Source organism: Lynx rufus, unplaced genomic scaffold (assembly GCF_022079265.1).
Source record: "Lynx rufus isolate CCGP_SWC_20201006 ecotype Redwood Valley unplaced genomic scaffold, mLynRuf1.p SCAF_7, whole genome shotgun sequence".
NCBI classification, from domain to species: Eukaryota; Metazoa; Chordata; class Mammalia; order Carnivora; family Felidae; genus Lynx; species Lynx rufus.
The window spans coordinates 10,246,399-10,264,555 of NW_025814889.1; the positions used below are offsets into that span (position 1 = coordinate 10,246,399).

The 18,157-nt window shown below is 45.3% G+C and overlaps 1 protein-coding gene across 7 annotated transcripts in view; it reads left to right on the forward strand.

Annotated features, from left to right (window-relative positions):
* Positions 1-18,157, forward strand: part of CELF2 (CUGBP Elav-like family member 2) — a 308,512-nt gene that overhangs the window by 190,653 nt on the left and 99,702 nt on the right. For all 7 annotated transcript variants that reach the window (XM_047065058.1, XM_047065059.1, XM_047065057.1 and 4 more), the window contains exon 3: positions 5,836-5,918. In XM_047065058.1, coding sequence (XP_046921014.1) covers positions 5,836-5,918 — 83 coding nt within the window. The remainder of the gene's footprint in view (positions 1-5,835; positions 5,919-18,157) is intronic.

The following is an 18,157-nucleotide window of genomic DNA, read 5'->3' on the forward strand; positions in this document are numbered from 1 at the left end:
AGAGAGGGGCATTCCAGAGTGATGCTGACCCCTGAGGGGTCGCCCGCCCTGGTGCCTGCCACAGCCGCTGACCATTGAAGGGCATCTGTGGCCGTTGTCGGTGTTTAACTGCCCACCTTACAAGGGTGTTTGAAAAAGAAACGGGCTAAAGGGGGGAGGTCCATCCCCCAAATGGGATTGCTAAGCCATCTGGTGCTGCAGCTGACCTGAAAATGAATCCAGTAAATTTCAGACCTGAGTTACAGCTGGCATGGGGAAATCTAAGAGACAGGTGGTTCCCTTAACAGCTGTACATCCAGTTAGGGTAGGCAAGAAAGAAAATTCCAACTCTGTTGAACCTTCATGGATTTTCTGGGATCTTTAGTAGCCCCCGGCCCTTTTGCCATGATAATGACCACATCAGGGCAAATAATATATCTCTCCCTTCCTTGGTTGAAATAATCTGTGCGGGTCAATGCATCTGAGATTTCAAGTGGGCATGTCAAGTGGTGGATGGAGGGAAAAAGACTATGGTTGTTAGCCAGGAGGGTACTCCCAGAAATGAGAGTCTTTCAAGCACATTTCTACTCTGGATTAATACAGACTAGTGTCTCTTGAGGGGAATAACCACACATTGCTGTATCTAAGGGGGCTACTTAAATTTGTAGTTCCACATACCGTAAATTTTAAGATAACTTTAATCAAACACTGTTTTTATTCAGTGAATTAGTATGCATGCTGAATGAAGTGCAAGCAAAGAATAATTTTGACTTTAAAAAAAAATGTGTTGTGAATGGAACACTTTGGCTATATAGCCATGTTGTTTTGAGAAGGAGTTGAGGCAGACCTGGTTTTTATTCACTGATTGAGAGGTAATGAAACTAACTAAGGTACAGAGGAAGTAAGATGTTTCTGTCTAAGTCACTCAGGAACCCAAATGTGTGAAACCAAAAGTAGAATCTTGGGGTGATATTCCCAATCCTAATGTCTTCCCCCAGAACCCCCACGATTGTGCAGATTGTTCATTGCATGCAGGTGCCCAGCTGAGACCACAGGTAGAGGCAGAAATTCAGCCCGGACCCCGCTCACCAAGCCTTGGGCCATGGCGAGGGGCTGTGCGCATCTGGAGATGGGACACCTTTTCCCAAGGTGCCAAGTCTGTTAGTGGAGTCTGAGGGGCCTGCGCTGTTGGGTTGGGGTCGGGAAGCAGATCACCATGTTAGCTAGGATATTCTTCTGTGCGTTACAACGAGAAGCATAGCTTATCTTGGCATAATCTCTAAAAACTCTTGTCTAAACGGATATAGAGTCAGGGAGGCGAGGGCTATGCACAATTTGAAGGGGGTCTGTTGAGGTGATCCTGATTTCACCGTAGCAGTTGTACAGGCAGAGTGGGCCCTGGGTGAGACTGGAAAGTGTTTGAGATCTGGGGTATCTTCCCATCTCCCCTTTTGGACATGAGGCTCCTTTCCCCATTCCTTTCCCCTCTGCCTCCCGATGCCGCATCACTCTGACATCAGCTTCAGACTTGCCCTTTCTACACACACAGTGACACCCACAGCCACACACACCTTGTGCTCACTAAGGACGTCGTTCAAAAGGAAAGCGCTTTAACCAAATTCATACTAACATGTAAATAGCTGGGAGCGATTAGATGTTTCCATCCCCAAGGGCAGCATTTTAATACTTAAGTAGGAAATGAACTGCACCTTCCTGGTGGATGTCAGGCAGTGAGAAGGCGTAGGGATTCTGTTGCAGGGTTAAAGGCAGGAGAGCTTTCTTTATTCCCAAGACCATCGCGCATTGGTCTGAGCTCTTCCCGTTGGCCCCACATATGGGGTTCACTCACTTGGATCATCGTGCTTCTCACTGCTTTCATCTTACTGTCTTCAGCTGTCTGTGTTCGGGGCCCCTGCCCTTCCACGGTCCCCGTGGGCCAGAATGAACTCCGTTCTCAGCTCTGAGCCTGGCCACGCTGGCCTGTGTTCCTCGGCTTCTGAATTGCCTTCTTTCCTGGCGAGCCTTACAGCCTCACACCTTCCACTCCACCCCTCAGTTTTTTTCCTAAGTGTCCCATTCCCAAAACCTGTCTGCTTGAGAGCATCAGACTCTGCCTCAGTTTTGAAGCTCTGGTGACCAAGGCTGAAGTCAGGGGCCTCTCCCATTGCCCCTTCTCCGGCAGCCAACGTTGTAAGCCCGTGAGACGGGGAGAGGGAGAGAGGGAGAGGGGGAGGCGTTACCGAGGTTCTCTTAGGAGCTTTCAGAAAGCAGAGGTTATGTCTCTCTGCGCTTTTCTTACTCTAGCAAGCCCAGTGAAGCATAGTTGGTATTTGTTTTTTTTCTTCTTAGGGTGTTTATAGTGGTTTGCTGGAAGCTGGGATTTGACTTCCCTGTTTAAAGTTACTCCTGGATCCAGGGCACCTGGGTGGCTCAGTCGGTTAAGCATCTGACTTCCTCTCAGGTCATGATCTCACCATTCATGAGTTTGAACCCCGCGTCGGGCTCTGTGCTGACAGCTCAGAGCCTGGAGCCTGCTTCGGATTCTGTGTCTGTCTCTCTTTGCCCCTTCCCCCCTGCCCTGAAAAATAAACATTGAAAAAAAATTACAAAAAAAAGTTTACTCCTAGATCCTAAGCACATCCTATAGCTCATCTTGGGTTCACTTCATGCCACTGAAGCCAAAGCCACTCATTGATTTAAAAAAGTTTTGTTAAAAAAAAAAAAACCTACCATCAGGCCACATAACTCTGGTCAAAGAAGTCAGAATAGCTGAAGCGAAAAGCACGCTAAAAATAAAAATGGTCAGTCTGTCCATCTGTGATTTTTTTTAATTTTTTTAATGTTTATTTTTGAGAGAGAGAGACAGAGTGTGAGCAGGGGAGGGGCAGAGAGAGAGAGAGAGAAAGACACATTATCTGAAGAGGCTCCAGGCTCTGAGCTGTCAGCACAGAGCCTGACGCGGGGCTCTAACTCACAAGCTGTGAGATCATGACCTGAGCCGAAGTCGGACACTTAACCGACTGAGCCACCCAGGCGCCCCTGTCTGTGATTCTTTCAAGAAACTGCATAATGTTCACTTTCTTCCATTGTGCCAATGAATGCCTACATTTTAGGAGTTCCTAATCCTTGGATGCATGTGGTATGAGTGCCAGGAAGCTGTGATTGTTTTCTGCTTTCTCTAGAAGGTGAGGTTTTGTATATTTAATCTCAGTAGACTGAAACAAAATCAAATCTACAACAAGTTTCCAAATTTCTTTTCCGAACGAGGAGGAAGCATCATAGATGTATTTAGGAAGGCTGAAGGAATGGAATTGCACTTTATTTTCCCCTACGTTTTTGAGTGAGTTTTCTTTTCAAATTTGTATTTAAATTCTAGCTAACATACAGTGCAATATTGGTTTCAGGAGTGGAATTCAGAGATTCATCCCTTACATACAACATGCAGTGCTCTCACAACAGGTGCCCTCCTTAATGCCCATCCCCCACCCACCTCCCCCCCATCAATCCTCAGTTTGTTCTCTTAAAGAGTCTGTAGTTAAGAGTCTCTTATGGTTTGTTTCCTCCTCTCTCTCTTTTATCCCCCTCCCATACATCCATCTGTTTGGCTCCTTAAATTCCACATGAGTGAAATCACATGGTGTTTGTCTTTCTCTGATTTATTTTGCTTAGCCTAATACACTCTAGCTCCGTCCACGTCGTTGCAAATGGCAAGATCTCATTCTTTTTGATGGCTGAGTAATTTTCCGTTGTATGCCACATCTTCTTCATCCATTCATCAGTCATTTTACCATTTAGGCTCTTGCTATAGCTTGACTATTGTTGACAATGCTGTTGTAAACATCAGGGTACATGTGCCCCTTCAAATCTGTATTTTTGTATCTTTGGGGTAAGTACCTAGTCGTGCAGTTGCCAGATCATAGGGTAGTTCTATTTTTAACTTTTTGAGGAACCTCCTTACTGTTTTCCAGATTGGCTGCACCAGTCTGCATTTCCACCAACAGTGCAACAGAGTGCCCCTTTCTCTGCATCCTTGCTGACACCTGTTGTTTCTTGTGTTGTTAATTGTACCCCTTCTGACAGGTGTGAGGTGGTATCTCATTGTGGTTTTGATTTGTGTTTCCCTGATGAGGAGTGATGTTCAGCATCTTTTCCTGTGTCTGTGAGCCATCTGGATGTCTTCTTTCGAAAATGTCTATTCATGTCTTCTGTCCATTTTGAATGAGGCTTTATTTTGAAAAACCAGAATGCCAATTTATGATTCTGAACTTCTGCTGGCTTATGATGCCAACCCCCTGTTCTCAGCTGTGCCATGTTTTCCAGCTCTTTGCCATACCCCCTGCGGTCCCCAAAACAGAACCGAGGTCGATGCCTCAGTTACGCATTTCTTTCATGCTCCTTGCTCTGCTTGGTGTACGAGGACCTCTCAAAGCCCGCCCCAGCTCTGTGGCTCCATGCTTCAGGACCCTTCAGTGCAGTCAGGCTGAAATATTTACAGTCTTCATGAGTGCGTCTCCCCACTTTTTTTTCCTCCGTCCAGCTTACAAAGACAGCTCAGAGGCAGCATCTTTTTTCTTTCAATTTTTATTTTTATTTTTTTAACATAATTTATTGACAAACTGGTTTCCATACAACACCCAGTGCTCATCCCAACGAGTGCCTTCCTCGATGCCCATCACCCACTTTCCTCTCTCCCCCACCCCCCATCCACCCTCAGTCCATTCTCCGTATCCAAGAGTCTCTTACGGTTTGCCTCCCTCCCTCTCTGTAACTTTTTTTTTTCCTCTTCCCTCCCCCCTCCACCTGTGAGTGAAAACATATGGTATCTGTCTTTCTCTGACTTATTTCACTCAGCATAATACCTTCCAGTTCCATCCACGTTAAATTTTTAAAGATTTTGTCCACTCCCTTTTCCTGAGCCTAATTGTGCTAAGAAACTGTATGCTAATGAACAGATCGTTAACTGGTTTCTTTATCCGATTTAAGCAGCTACCTTAACCAGTATCTTTAGCTACAGGTTGGAGGTCAGCCATCCTTCAGAGGACAGAAGTGATGGTCTAAGGCTTCCACACCATTTTCTTTGGTAGAGGACGTTGGTTAGGAAGAGGTGTTTTGCTGGCCTCTCCGGGGTGGGGGGCGGGGGGGGGGGGGGCATTCAGCCTGGACTCCCGTCAGCTCTTGGAAATAAGGAATCAGAAGGTTGCCCGTTGATGTGCTATAGCCGTATCTAATAATACATGGGATAGCGTGTCCAAACAGATGTTTGGAGATGTGACCACCCGTCCTGTAACTAAATTTCCAAACTGGTTAAAATGGTCTTTCATTTTGGCCGACAAAAACTAAGTATCTCTCATATGGACCTTTGCATTATGATACCATGGTGTAGATAAGGAATAAAGCACTCTTTTAGCTTTTAAGAACCTTATAATCCAGTGGTCTAAAGTATTGGGTTTAAGAGAGTGTTTCAAAAGTGTGACGTTCTAGAATATCCCTTCAGGAAATTATAGTTGCTGTAAGTTTCTGCCTTTGTCACTGTGATTAAACACTTCTCCGTCTGTACTCGCTACACACGCCCCATTAACACGTCACCCACCACTTCTGCCCTCATTCCTGAAGAGCTGTGTTCCAGGTAGTTGGTACATAGAGTTATGAATTGATCTCCAACGTGGGTAAAGCTCATAAATGTGGTTTGGGTGAAAGGCATTGGTAAATGCTTTAGATGTTACTACTGTTCTCATGCACTTGATTATTTTTAAATTGTGCATCCTTTTAAGTAGATTATTTGTTCGCCATAGTCTCCATTATATCTAAGCAAAGCACTCACAGAAATTTCTAAAACCTTTTCATTTCTCTCTGTAGGTTGTTGTTTCGTAACATTTTATACAAGAAAAGCTGCACTTGAGGCCCAGAATGCACTGCACAATATTAAAACTTTACCTGGGGTGAGTCGGTTTACTTTTGTACCAAAATCACTTTATTGCTTGAAAATGGTCCTTTCAACTGAAGGTTCTAGTGGCAAAAATGACTTTGGTCTTTTGAGGAGTGTGTGCTAACCCTTCTGTTCCCCTGCAGTAGCCAAAGCAGCTGGCCGACCCATAAAGGAGCATTGGCATTAATGCTGATGGAAAGAGTTCTCAAATAGTATGTCCCCTGGTTAGAAAATCAGAGTGACCCCACTGCGCAGCAGCGGCCGCCAAAGAGTATTGGGTGGGCTGAGATTTTAAAAGGGGAAAAAAAAAAAACCCGATACACACGACAGAAGCAGATGGAAAAGGAAAAGCTTTTACTCACCAGGAACCCCTTTTGAAATTTAGTCTTAGATTTTCCTTTGAAAGGGCAAAATGTACCCTGTATGGCCATAATATTAAACCTCCTCATGGTTTCTCAACAGTCAGTGGCGGTTAACAACAAAGTCAATGTTTTAATGCCTAATTTGTGACTTCGTGTTGATAGAGAACAGAAAATACAAAGCTTAACAATTTTTTGCCATTTCCTTCCTGGTAATATTGGACGATTAGTACAATGGACAAGAAACGAACTGATGTTGTGTATAGCTGCTTCATCAGAATACATTATTTCTGGGGTTTCATGGCAGTGTTATTGATTGCATGCTGGTATAAAGTTCCTGGGCTGTTTGGTGTTTTCCCCTCTGACCCAAATATCAGTGATGAGTTCATTCAATGTCGTGACAATGTGCGTTGGTTATAATGAAGAAGGTGTGGTGAGCAGAACAATAATGATTTTATTGAACTCTGGTTTGATCAAAAGAAAAGAAAGATAACCCAGTGTCCCCGATGTTTCCAGGGCATAATTCTAGCTGTCGTTTTGTTGTCTCTGTAGACACACACGAACACACAAGCTCACACACACGCATTTGCTTAGCTACCTTAGATCCATTGAAAATTTCATGGGATTTGTCACGGCAAGGTACTCAAGAAAAAGTTTTCAAAACAGTCACCCGAAAGTACAAAATTATGAACCCTGGTCTTCAGTCACACCACTGTGGCTTCTCCCTTTCCCTTAGAGCAAATCAAATAGTGGAAGATTCAAAAAAGCAAGCATGTGATACCAGAATTCTCTGTCCCCGTTTCACGACTTCTTCCTCAAACCCTTTAGGTGGTTTTATTTAGTAAGGCAGCTTTTAGTACATCTCAGTGCTTTGCTCCATGACTTTTAAGTATTATTTTTAAAAAAAAATCTTTTTAAATGTTTATTTTTGAGAGAGAGGGAAATAGCATGAGGGAGACAGAATCCAAAGCAGGCTCCAGGCTCTGAGCTGTCAAGCCCATGAACGGCGAGATCATGACCTGAGCTTGAAGTCAGACACTCAACCAACTGAGCCACCCAGGCACCCCTAAGTATTATTTGAAATAATTTTATTATTTAAGTATTTATTTTGCTTATAAATGGAAATATTTTTTCCAATGGAAATTCTAGGAGGTTACAGTGTTTGGTCACATTTTCAAATGAAGCAACCAAGGCAAATATTTACTGGTTCGGCCAACTGTAGGATATTCTTGTTTAAATTTCTCAGTCTCCTGATCAAACCCAAAGGCTACTTTGTATTCCCGCTTTTGAAAAGAAATACTTTACAGTAATCCGTACACAAAATCCGTTCTAGGTATGTTTAAAAAAAATACTTGAGATGATGAATTTATTTAGCATTTAGGGTATATTGATGCCAAATCACATTCTATTTTAAACTAATGCAAAGCTTGGGTAATTTGAATTCATCTGCTCCACTAAAACTTGCACAGCTACCTGTATGCCATCCTTATAGGTGAAGACACTCTCAAGAAACCCAGAGTCAATATGATGAGAGAGCCATGTTGAAAACCATACGAGGGACTAAGTCTGCCTCTGTTGGGGGCATCCTATTCTGACCCTTTCTTAGCAAACAAGTAGCATCTTCCGTATTAAAAAAAAAAAGTTGGTTTTTTTTTTTTTTTTTTGGTGCATCTATCTGTTTTTCTCTTCTTAAAAACTCTACATGCAAAAGTCGGGAATGGTGATGTTGGAGACATGTTATTAAGGGCAAGAACTCTGGAGTTGGAAAAGATGGTTTGGGGATTGTTTTGGTTTTCTTTCATCCAGTTCAGTTTCATTTGCCCAATGACTTCGGGCGGGTTAAATGGAAATTTTGAGAAGACAGGTCTGATTTGTAGGCTGATAGCCTTCACAGTGCACACACTGTAGCCACATTTGACACTTCAAATTAGGTAACTGGGAACAGGGTTTCACATCTTGCATTTATGTATATCTTTATCTGATAAACATCACCCTGAACAGCTATAGGAAGAACATGAAAGTGGTTTCCTTTCAGCTGTGAGCTTTTGGTGGACAGGAGGCAGGGGGACCAGACATGAAAGATTAATGCTTATTTTAGGGGAAAAAATATTACAGGGTGCCTTGCTGTTTGATTACAAGCCTTGGAATTAGTCAACATTTCCATAATTCTAAACCAATATACACCTGTTTTCCCACTGTGATGTGAAGGCACAACTTAATTTAACAGAAACCCTGCTGTGCTAAATCTCTCATTAAATACCAAGTGAGTTCGGTAATTTAAAGTTGTAGCACTACTATTTTAACTGGTTGCCTTCATATTATGAAATTAATAAGAAATTAATGATGCACTTTGCCATATGCCTTCAATTTCTTTCTGAATAAAAATAAAAGGGATAAAGAAAAATGCATCACCAGCTGACACTTTAAAGCTTTCCTGTTTGTAATCATTTTTCCTGTGGATAAAGTCCATTAAAAAGGCACTTGATGCCTTTTTTTTTTTTCTGAAGTATCCAAAACTTTCAATTGAAAACAAGATCAAGTAGCGCTGAGGTTTCCGCGCCCCCCCCCACCCCCCTGCTTCATTTTCTTCTGCAGTTGATGTTATGTATCATAGGGAACTTTTATCATGCAACCAAACTTGATTGATATTTAGGGACCATCTTTGGGTCTTGAGAGAAACAAAGAACTCAGTATGGCAGAGGACAAAGTGCTGATGGGACCATCTGTTATTGAGTTGAGTGTGTTTGCTCTTAGATTTCTATTGGAAGGCACCCTTTCTTCGTGCCGTGTACGGGTCATAGAGACCCTTTCCATAGAGGATGGGTGATGAGGTGAAGGACCAGGGTCTTACTCAACAGTGCAGAGTCACTGAGGACACGTTTTTCACGCCATATGACTAAGGAAGAAATGCTCGTCATAAACCTAGAAATACAGTATTGGGAATAGGGAGCAAATTCAACAGCTCAGCACAGGGAGGAGCAAAGACTGAGCCTCTGGGTGGCATTTCCCTGGCGTGACCAGCTCTCCTCTAGAAATGGAGGCTTGACGCTTAGGCAACAGATCACATCTCAGGCACGCTGCCTTATTTATTCCTGACATCTCATTAGATTAACAAAACGCTACTAATGATTGAGTGCCTACTGTATGCAGTAAGCTGCGGGCACTGAGCTGTGGCAGTTCATGCCTGCGTGCCTGTCTGCCAGCCCTTGAGATGCCTAGTGAGTAAGACTTCCATCACCCGAAGAGAAGACCTTCCGTGTGTCTGCACAGGCAGAGCTTCTGGGGGAACCTGTGTGTTTCCTGCAGAACTGTTAGCCTGACTTTTTCTACAGCTGAGCCATCGGTGTTCCCGGACAGATTTTGGTTGCCTCTGCCTTGACAAGTTTGGCACGTCAGGCTAACACATAGCTTCTTTTGTTTAGGACGGCACAACCTAACTGGGAGAATTAGTCAATAGAAATGTCATCGTCTGCCATTGTATTGCCCAGAGAGAAAAATCCTTGTAGAGGCAACTTGAGAGACTCATTTTGTGTTCACTGACCTAATTTAGCTTAATTAAAAAATAAAGACCTTAATCGAAACACAGAAAAACTACCACGATCTTTTCAATAATCACATGTCCAGGACCAAATATCCCCATGCCAGTGACAGCACTGGGCCTTACGTTATTCTTTTCTCAAGGTCTTAAAACATATTGTCTCTCGCAGTAAGGCTTTCTGATTGAAAACCTACAGCAGTATCATTAGAGCATTCACTGTATAAATTAATTTAATTAAGGATGTAATAACAGAGAGGAATACAGTTTTGGAAAAGCTCTTAAATTTTAACAGCAAGGAGGAATCAGAATCTAAATGTCTTGTAAAATATTAATTGCAAATTTCTTCCGGACATTTTCTCTGCCTATGCCTTCCTCCTTCCTTTCTTTTTAGAATCACTACCAGTTTTATTAAATGCAGTTTATAGTAAGGTGTTACTGCCCTAAGAGAACATTTGTTTAGAGCATTCCATTTCAGCGGTGGCTTACCGAAAGGTGTTTTATAAGAACACTTGGAGCGTGAGCGAGGGCTCCACGTAGATTGGAGATATAAAAACAAATGAGGCCGATCCAGTAGGAAGAAGCTGTAAATAAAACTGCCTCTTGGGACGGGTGTGTTCACCCACATGAAGTGAATGAGCCCCTTCTTGGCTTCCCTGGAAGGGATCATTTACCTATGCGGGCAGGCACTCTCCTTCCTGCCAGGCGGCCTTCCACACAATTCTCCATAGAATTGTCCCCCTGTGTCCTTTAAGAGCAGAATGCTGGGGTTTAATATTCTTCCAGCAGAACAGCTTGGCTCTCACTGGGACCAAATTCAATTTGCCCATTGTAATGCATTTTGAGGTACTCATTTTCTTTGAACCACCTCTTCTAATTATTAATATGTATTTAATGCCTTTGTGCTCAGAGCCATGATGATTATTTTATCATTACCATCATCGTCATTATTTCTGTCGTAAAATCCCTCCAACTCCATCTCATCGTATCATGAAAATCGTGCCCCCCACCAAACCATCTCATTTGAATCCAAGCCTAACTAGACCAGGCTAGATAAAGTTTTGTCTCAGATGCCATTTATTTAGAACAGGAAGACACCGCCAAAATGTCTACATAAGCAGAGTTAAGTCTTCAAAAGCATGTTATCATGTAGAACAGAGCATTCATACACTCGTTCATCAAATATCTACTGAAATTTTTTTTATTTTAAATGTTTTTATTTATTTTTGAGAGAGAGAGAGACAGAGTATGAGTGAGGAGGGGCAGAGAGAGAGGGAGACAGAGAATCCAAAGCAGGCTCCAGGCTCCGAGCTGTCAGCACAGAGCCCGATGAGGGGCTCAGATTCACGAACCACAAGATCATGACCTGAGCTGAAGTCGGACGCTTAACCGACTGAGCCACCCAGGTGCCCCAGTATTTACTGAATTTTTATTGTTTGCCAGGAACCGTTCTGGGTACCAGGGAATACAGTAGCAACCATGCTGTTTATAACTGAATCACCCAAAAACAAAGCCAGCCACCATGCCTGTACTTGGTTAAGGTTTAATAACTAGCTCTTGGATATTTCATGCCCAGATGAGCTACTTTCATAAAGTGTTTCCCAAGGAGTCCACCTTTGTTCCCAAAAATGGCACCTTTGCCCACACGTTTTCCAAGTGCTCCAAAATAGAGGGTGAATGTAGATTTGCTGTGTTGTGCACTCCTGTGTGTGTGTGTGTGTGTGTGTGTGTGTGTGTGTGTGTGAGAGAGAGAGATAGAATTTGTATCCTCTACACAGACCCGTATGTATGTCTCTATATACTTAAGATGGGCATATATTCACACACATCCATATGTGAGTATTAATTCAGCCAAATAAAACCAGGAAGATATAGTTTAAAATCCCCCCCCCTTTTATTTGGCCTGCCAACATACTCTTAACTACTTTGCAGTCACCTTTCTTATATTAGGCTTCGTGAACTGTGTAATTCTCATGTTTGTTTGTCTGTTGGTTGGTTTTTGCTTTGAATCGGGATCATGGCTAATTCATAGTGCATGTGCGAGGGTACTTGAGAACCACCATTTAATGGTGATAATCCCTGCCTTCCACCTTCTTAACAGAAGAGTAGGCGCCGAATGAGATAATGTATGTAAAGCTTTCTGAGCCCCTGAAGAAATGTGCTTAGAAGACATTGTTTCTACTTGACAGATTCTGTAGGTGTGAACTCTTCTGGGGTCGCAACCCAACATATAAAATGTGTGTGCTGTGGAGTGTGTAAATCGGGACATTTGGTGTGCATTCTTCAGATTTGCATTTGCGGGACTGGGCCTGGGCTGAAATGTTTGGCCTTCCAGGACTTCCCCAAAGCAACTATTCCCCTGCTGTCGGTGCTGTTTTAGCAGAACACTTCGTCCTGCCGAAATGAAAGCTAAACAAAAGTGAGGACCTTTTTTTTTTTTTTTTTTTTTTTTAAGTAGGCTTCATGCCCAGAGCAAAGCCCAACACGGAGCTTGAACTCACGACCCTGAGATCAAGACCTGAGCTGAGATCAAGAGTCAGGTGCTTAACCGACTGAGTCACCCAGATGCCCCAGAACTGTTTTTTTTTTAAGATGACCTTGTAAGGGACTATGATGGAGAGTGCCATGTTGTGCCTAGAGGGCAGCTCCCCAGGGCTGTAGCCACCAACTGGAGCTAAGCCAGTGTGGAGGAGAAGCGCTCAAGCTGCAGAATCAGGCCCACATGGGATTCAGGCAGGCATGGCCCGGGTGCTGGGCTGCTCATTGCTTTGGGCCTGAGACAGAAAGTTGGAGGGTGAGGGCCGCCTGGCTGGCTCAGTCGGTGAAGCATCCGACTCTTAATTTCGGTCATGATCTCATGGTTCATGAGTTCAAACCTTACGTTGGGCTGTGTGCTGGCAGTGTGGAGCCTGTTTGGGATTCTGTCTCCCTCTCTGTGTTCCTCCCCTGCTCACTCTCTGTCTCTCTCAAAATGAAAAAGAAAGAAAGCAAGCCAGAAAATGAAAGAAACTCCAGGCCCAGTGGTTCCCAGTCTGGAGGCCAATCGCAAGGGGTCTGGGAAAGCATATTTTAATATTTCACAAAAGGCCACTGGAAGTAATCTGTTTCACCCACCATAACATTTTACATGCCACCTCAGCAAGGCTTCTTTTGCTTTAGGCTGGCGGCCAGTCAGCTCAGTAGCTTTGATTGGCAGTTATTGACCTATGGCTTTGATTTTAACTGTAATAAAAAGCTAATTACTTTTATTTATTTTGAGAGAGAGAGAGAGAGAGAGAGAGAGAGAGCACAAGTTGGGGAGGGGCAGAGAGAAGGAGAGACAGAATCCCTAGCAGGCTCTGTGCCATCGTCATCAGCACGGAGCCCAAGGTGGGGCTTGAACCCACAAACCGTGAGATCACGACGTGAGCCAAGATCGAGAGTCAGGTGCTCAACTGACTGAGCCACCCAGGCACCCCAAAAACCAGTGACTTTTAAAATAGGGCCCGCTCGATACAAGGAAATCTGTGGGAGAAAATTCATGAGGGGTCCTTAGTGGTGAAATGTTGAAAGTGACTGAGCTGAGCAGCCCAGGTAGCACGGGGTTAAAACAGGGAGCAGTTACACCAGTTTTTGATAATGAGGTTTCTGTGGAATGCCGTGCAGAGGCTCAACTGCATTCCCTCGTTACCAGGACTGTTGTGAGGGCTTAGGAAAGCATACGTGCAACCTACGTAGCCCAGGGGCCCAGCCAGGGGTGCACAATTGCCCCATGTCATTGAGCAGCACTGTGGTCTCACTGGTAACGTATGAGGCCACAGTAGGATAGCACAGTGGCAGAAAGAAACAAGAGTCGGATTTCAGAGGTACTCATTTCTCTCTGATATCCCAGGACTACATTGGGAATATTAAGTTCACTTATTAGATCTCAGTTCTATTAGAGGTTGATAAGCTTTCAAAAGAAGATTGTAGGGAAAAATCCATGAATTGGATTAAAGGTCTGGATGGAATTGCATAGGAAAGGACTTGCGACAATCAAATGAAAGGGGAAAACTTTTTTCAAAGATTTGATTTTTAAGTAATCTCTACACCCAACATTGGGCTCGAGCTTACAACACCAGGAGACATGTTTTTTGGTTTTTTTTTTAAGTTGGAAAGTAGTCCAGATTTTTCCCGGGGAGTATGCATTCCCCATGAGAATTCATCACCTGAAAATATTACCATTGTGCCGGACAGACCGTGAATCTGTCACATGTGGGGTGGGCACAGCTCAGGGGACTGTGTCCAGTAGAGGTGGGCTGTCCAGTTCTTCAGTCTCAGGCTCCAGGCCATGAAAAAGTATGTGACGAGGGTGGGAATGGAGAGAGTTCTCCCAGGAGCCCCAAGGTCCTTACCCACCCACCAAGACACGGAGAATGGCTGAGCTGGGGGAAGGGACATGAGGATCAGAGGGAGTCTTGGAAACCCCGCCTGGGCCACATCTAGGTTGGTGAGCGCAAGGGAAGCAGGCTGGCCACGGCCACTGGGAGGCAAGGAGGGAAAGAAGTTTCATGTATCCTTCGCTCATTTGAGCCATAGACTGTGACTGTACACAGGTGCTCAGGAAGTCTCATTAGTATTGTGACATAAGCTATTAAAGTTGTTTTGGTAATAAAGCAGTACCTCAGGACCGTATCGTTACGGCTCTCCCTACCCGAAGTCTCCAAGATGAAAAGGTAAACAATAAACAGTGCCTGTGGGAGATTGCAGAAAAGGGACACCACGACAGATGTTCTCTTTCACGTTTTTTATTCTTCCTGACTGTCATTTCTTCCCACCAGTAGTCAAAACACATATTTGTCCTGTCATCCCCTTCCCCACCTGTCATTAAGAACTCTTGAAAGCCCTTCCTGTCTTCATCTGCAAAAACGAAATGGTTGGACTCAGTGGTTCTCAGAGTCCTTTGCAGTCTCGTAGGACCAGTTTTCCTCCCGTGCGTTGTCTACGGTAATGTCCTGCTTAAGGAAAAACATCTCTCTGTACATCTATCTCTCTGTCTGCCTGTTTATCCAAGTGGGTAGCCAGGCAGACAGCTAGGACTTGACTTGCTTCAGGTATCTGTTAGTAGTGTTAGAGTTACACTTGACCCTTGAACAACACAGATTTGAACTGCGTGGGTCCACTTACAGGTGGATTTATCTTTTAGAAAAGCAAAACTGTAACATGTAGTTTCTCTTCCTTATGATTTTCTCAATGGCCCTTTTTTCCCTCCAGCTTACTGGATTGTAAGAATATAACATATAATGCAGAGAACATACAAAATATATGTTAACGGACTGTCTGTTGATGCTACGGGTGAGGCTTCTGGTCAACAGTAGGCTATTAGTAGTTAAGTTTTGGGGGAGTCCAAAGTTATATACAGATTTTTGACCACACAGGGGGTTAGCGCGCCAACCCTCGCATTGTCCAAGAGCCATCTGTACCTTACATAGACTCATCTGGCCCGTTCGGGGCTTGGCTTCCCACTTTGAGGTTCTCTGGACATCTGCTTCCCACTCCCCTCTGGCTGAGAACCAACAGGGAGCTGAGCACTCGTAATTTTTTTCCCAAGGAACAAAGAAGGAGGGAGAGGCGATGAAGGCTTAACAAGTCCCTCTAATTCCTTGCTTACAGCCTTGGTTTGATAAGTTAAGGGTGTTTAACCTAATGAGGTTTCAGGATTTTTGGTGGATTTCTTGCATCTGTTTGATTCCTGTCCCCAGTTCACATGGATGAGTGAATCGCCTGTGTTTGTAGATGGCTTTATGGTATTCTTTGTCGTCCCTTCTAGAAATATGTCAGGTGCTGTATTGACAGTGTTCACCTTGTTATACGGAGGACACTGGGGCACCGGGAGATTAAATTAACTCCTCTGACCTCCCCTAGCCAACAGTGACAGCACTAGAATTAGAAGCCACCGTTGCTAAAACTCCCCAGTAGCATGGCCACCTACCCCTGGCCCTGCCCCTGGATCAGGCATGATGTCCACCACGTCTTAGGGGGTAGGGAGTGGGACCTGGGTCGCCAGCACAGCACTACAATGCAAATCACTGCAAAAGTGACTGTCTGTTGATGGCCCACGTATCAGGCACCACGTGAGGGCTCTGTGACTATATTTCTTTGCATTGTCACAGCACCTCCACAAGGTCTGTGTCATATGGCCCTGTTGGCTGGTGAGGAAACTAAAACTCAAGAGTGACCTGCCTGGGGTCAGACAGCTGGTGACTGTGAGTCTGACCTCGGACGCCAAGGGCCCCGCCGTTGGAGACCCCCAGGAGCAGGTGTTCTCTCTCGGCACTCCCACCGCCGCATGGATAAGCTCGGGATGCCCACGTTTGCTCCCTTTGGAGCTGTCCTGAAATCGATCTAAATCCTCAGCTCTTTTACTCCTACAACTAGCGGCGTCTCACGACGCGCTCGCCCGAGAGGCAGGGCGCCCGGGTCCTGGTGCTTCGCTAAGCAGGCCTCCCCAGAAGGCAGCTGGCGCCCAGAGCCGGTCCTGATGCCACACGGGGCCCGGGCACTGTGCTGTGCAGCTTTGCCGGAGATGCGGAGCCCTGCCCTCTTGCCCAGCCGGAGACCACTGACGTCGCTGGGCGGGTGTGGCCAGGCATTTGCTCCTGTCTTGGGCTGGAGGCTCCTGGTCCCAGGCTCTCCAGGAAGGAGCTACAGATCAAAGGCAGTCACTCCTGTAAGAGGAACTGCTTTGCAAAAATGATTATAAATGCAACACCTTTCTTCAGAGGAGTGCAGCTTTACCGACACCATCTCATTAACATTCATGTTATTAGGGCGCCTTGCTTTATCTGCATCCCCAGGCTTTCGGTCCCAGTCCCCAATCTGCATCCTAATGCCCCGCTCTGTCCAGCTGGCCTCCCCGCCCCCCATCTCTTGGCTCTGTGTCCTTCCGTAGGGGAAGGGCAGAGCGGGGCCCGGCTCATCCTGGAAGATCAGGCACGAACCCTGTTACTCAGCACACCAAGCAGGAAGCGGCAGGACAGCCAGCGGGCTGTGGCTGGGCACGGGGACTGGGAGATAAATAGGAGTTCTCCGCCCTCCATCATCGCGCCTTGCTGCCCCAGGAGCCCTGACGCCTTTCAAGAACAGCTGAGCCCTACCCCCTTATCTCTGCTTCTGGAAACGGGGGGCCAGACCCTGCACCACAGACGAGGGCAGCAGGAAACCAGTGAGCGCCGCACATGGGGTCTACGCGGCCCCCTCAGCAGCCCCACGGCCGCGCGCTCAGCCACATGCTCTCTGCCTTGGCAAAGTCAGGGGCAAGGACACTGGGTCAGCGCAGCGCTTTTCCTCGTGTCCTGGGAGCTCGGGTGCCCTTCTCTCTCCGTCCCCAGCCACCCACCTGCTCTGTCCTCTCCCTTGGTCAGGAGGTGAGTTAGGACCAAAGGCTCAGTGTTGACTAAGACATTTAGGGTAAACCATGTGGTTAATTCTGTCCGGTCGTCGTGCTGTCATTGCTGTGTTGATGTGAATGTAGATACGTGGACATGTCGTGGAGACTTGGTGGTACATCCCCCCCCCCATCCCCCACTGGCCTGGTCTTGGGAGCAAGAGCCGGGATGCCGTGTGACAGCACGTGGGGTTAGACCGAGAGTTCTGTGATCTCTGGGCCACCAAGTCCTCCCTCAGGGGCCAGAAGGCCCAAGTCAAAGTGAAGAACAGGTTCCCTGGAAACTCACCTCCACCCTGAAGACTAAACTTGGGTGACCGCAGGCCACTAGGGTATATTTCAGTCTGTCAAATTCCACGCTTCGTGCGCTTGCCCACACATACACGGTTCTTAATTTCCCTAGAAAAGCATATATTTAGATGCAAACCAGGAAAGTGTGCCAGATGCTTTGTGCTGAGTGGTACGTGAGGTCCAGTGTAAGCAGACCGGCTGTCAGCAAGTCGTGTAGACCAGGAAATAGAAAGCTAATTGCTGTCATTGCCCATATTACCGCTGGCGGGTGTAAATTCAGAACAGTAGTTCTAGAACTCCAGAAGTATCTTTCTGGCAAGTTTTGGTTTTGTAAATGTTCTCTCTACGTGACTGGTATTTTTCAGTGACTTTTGGAATTTAGATAACTTTAACGGAATAGCAATAGATGTTTGATTAATAAAACTAATTGTAATAGTTAACGTGTACCGAGCACTTACTGCGTCTTGGGCACCATGCCAAGGGTTTTTATATACGCCTGAGCTCATGAAAATAATAAAAGGCTAGATAAATAATAAAACAGAGAGTCATAATTTGTTTTCCCACTCTGGTTGCCTTTTCAGTGAGAAGTCTGTCATTCCAAATTTAAGGGCATACTTTTGGCTATTAGAGGAAAAATAACAAATCACTGAGTGTCGCTTACG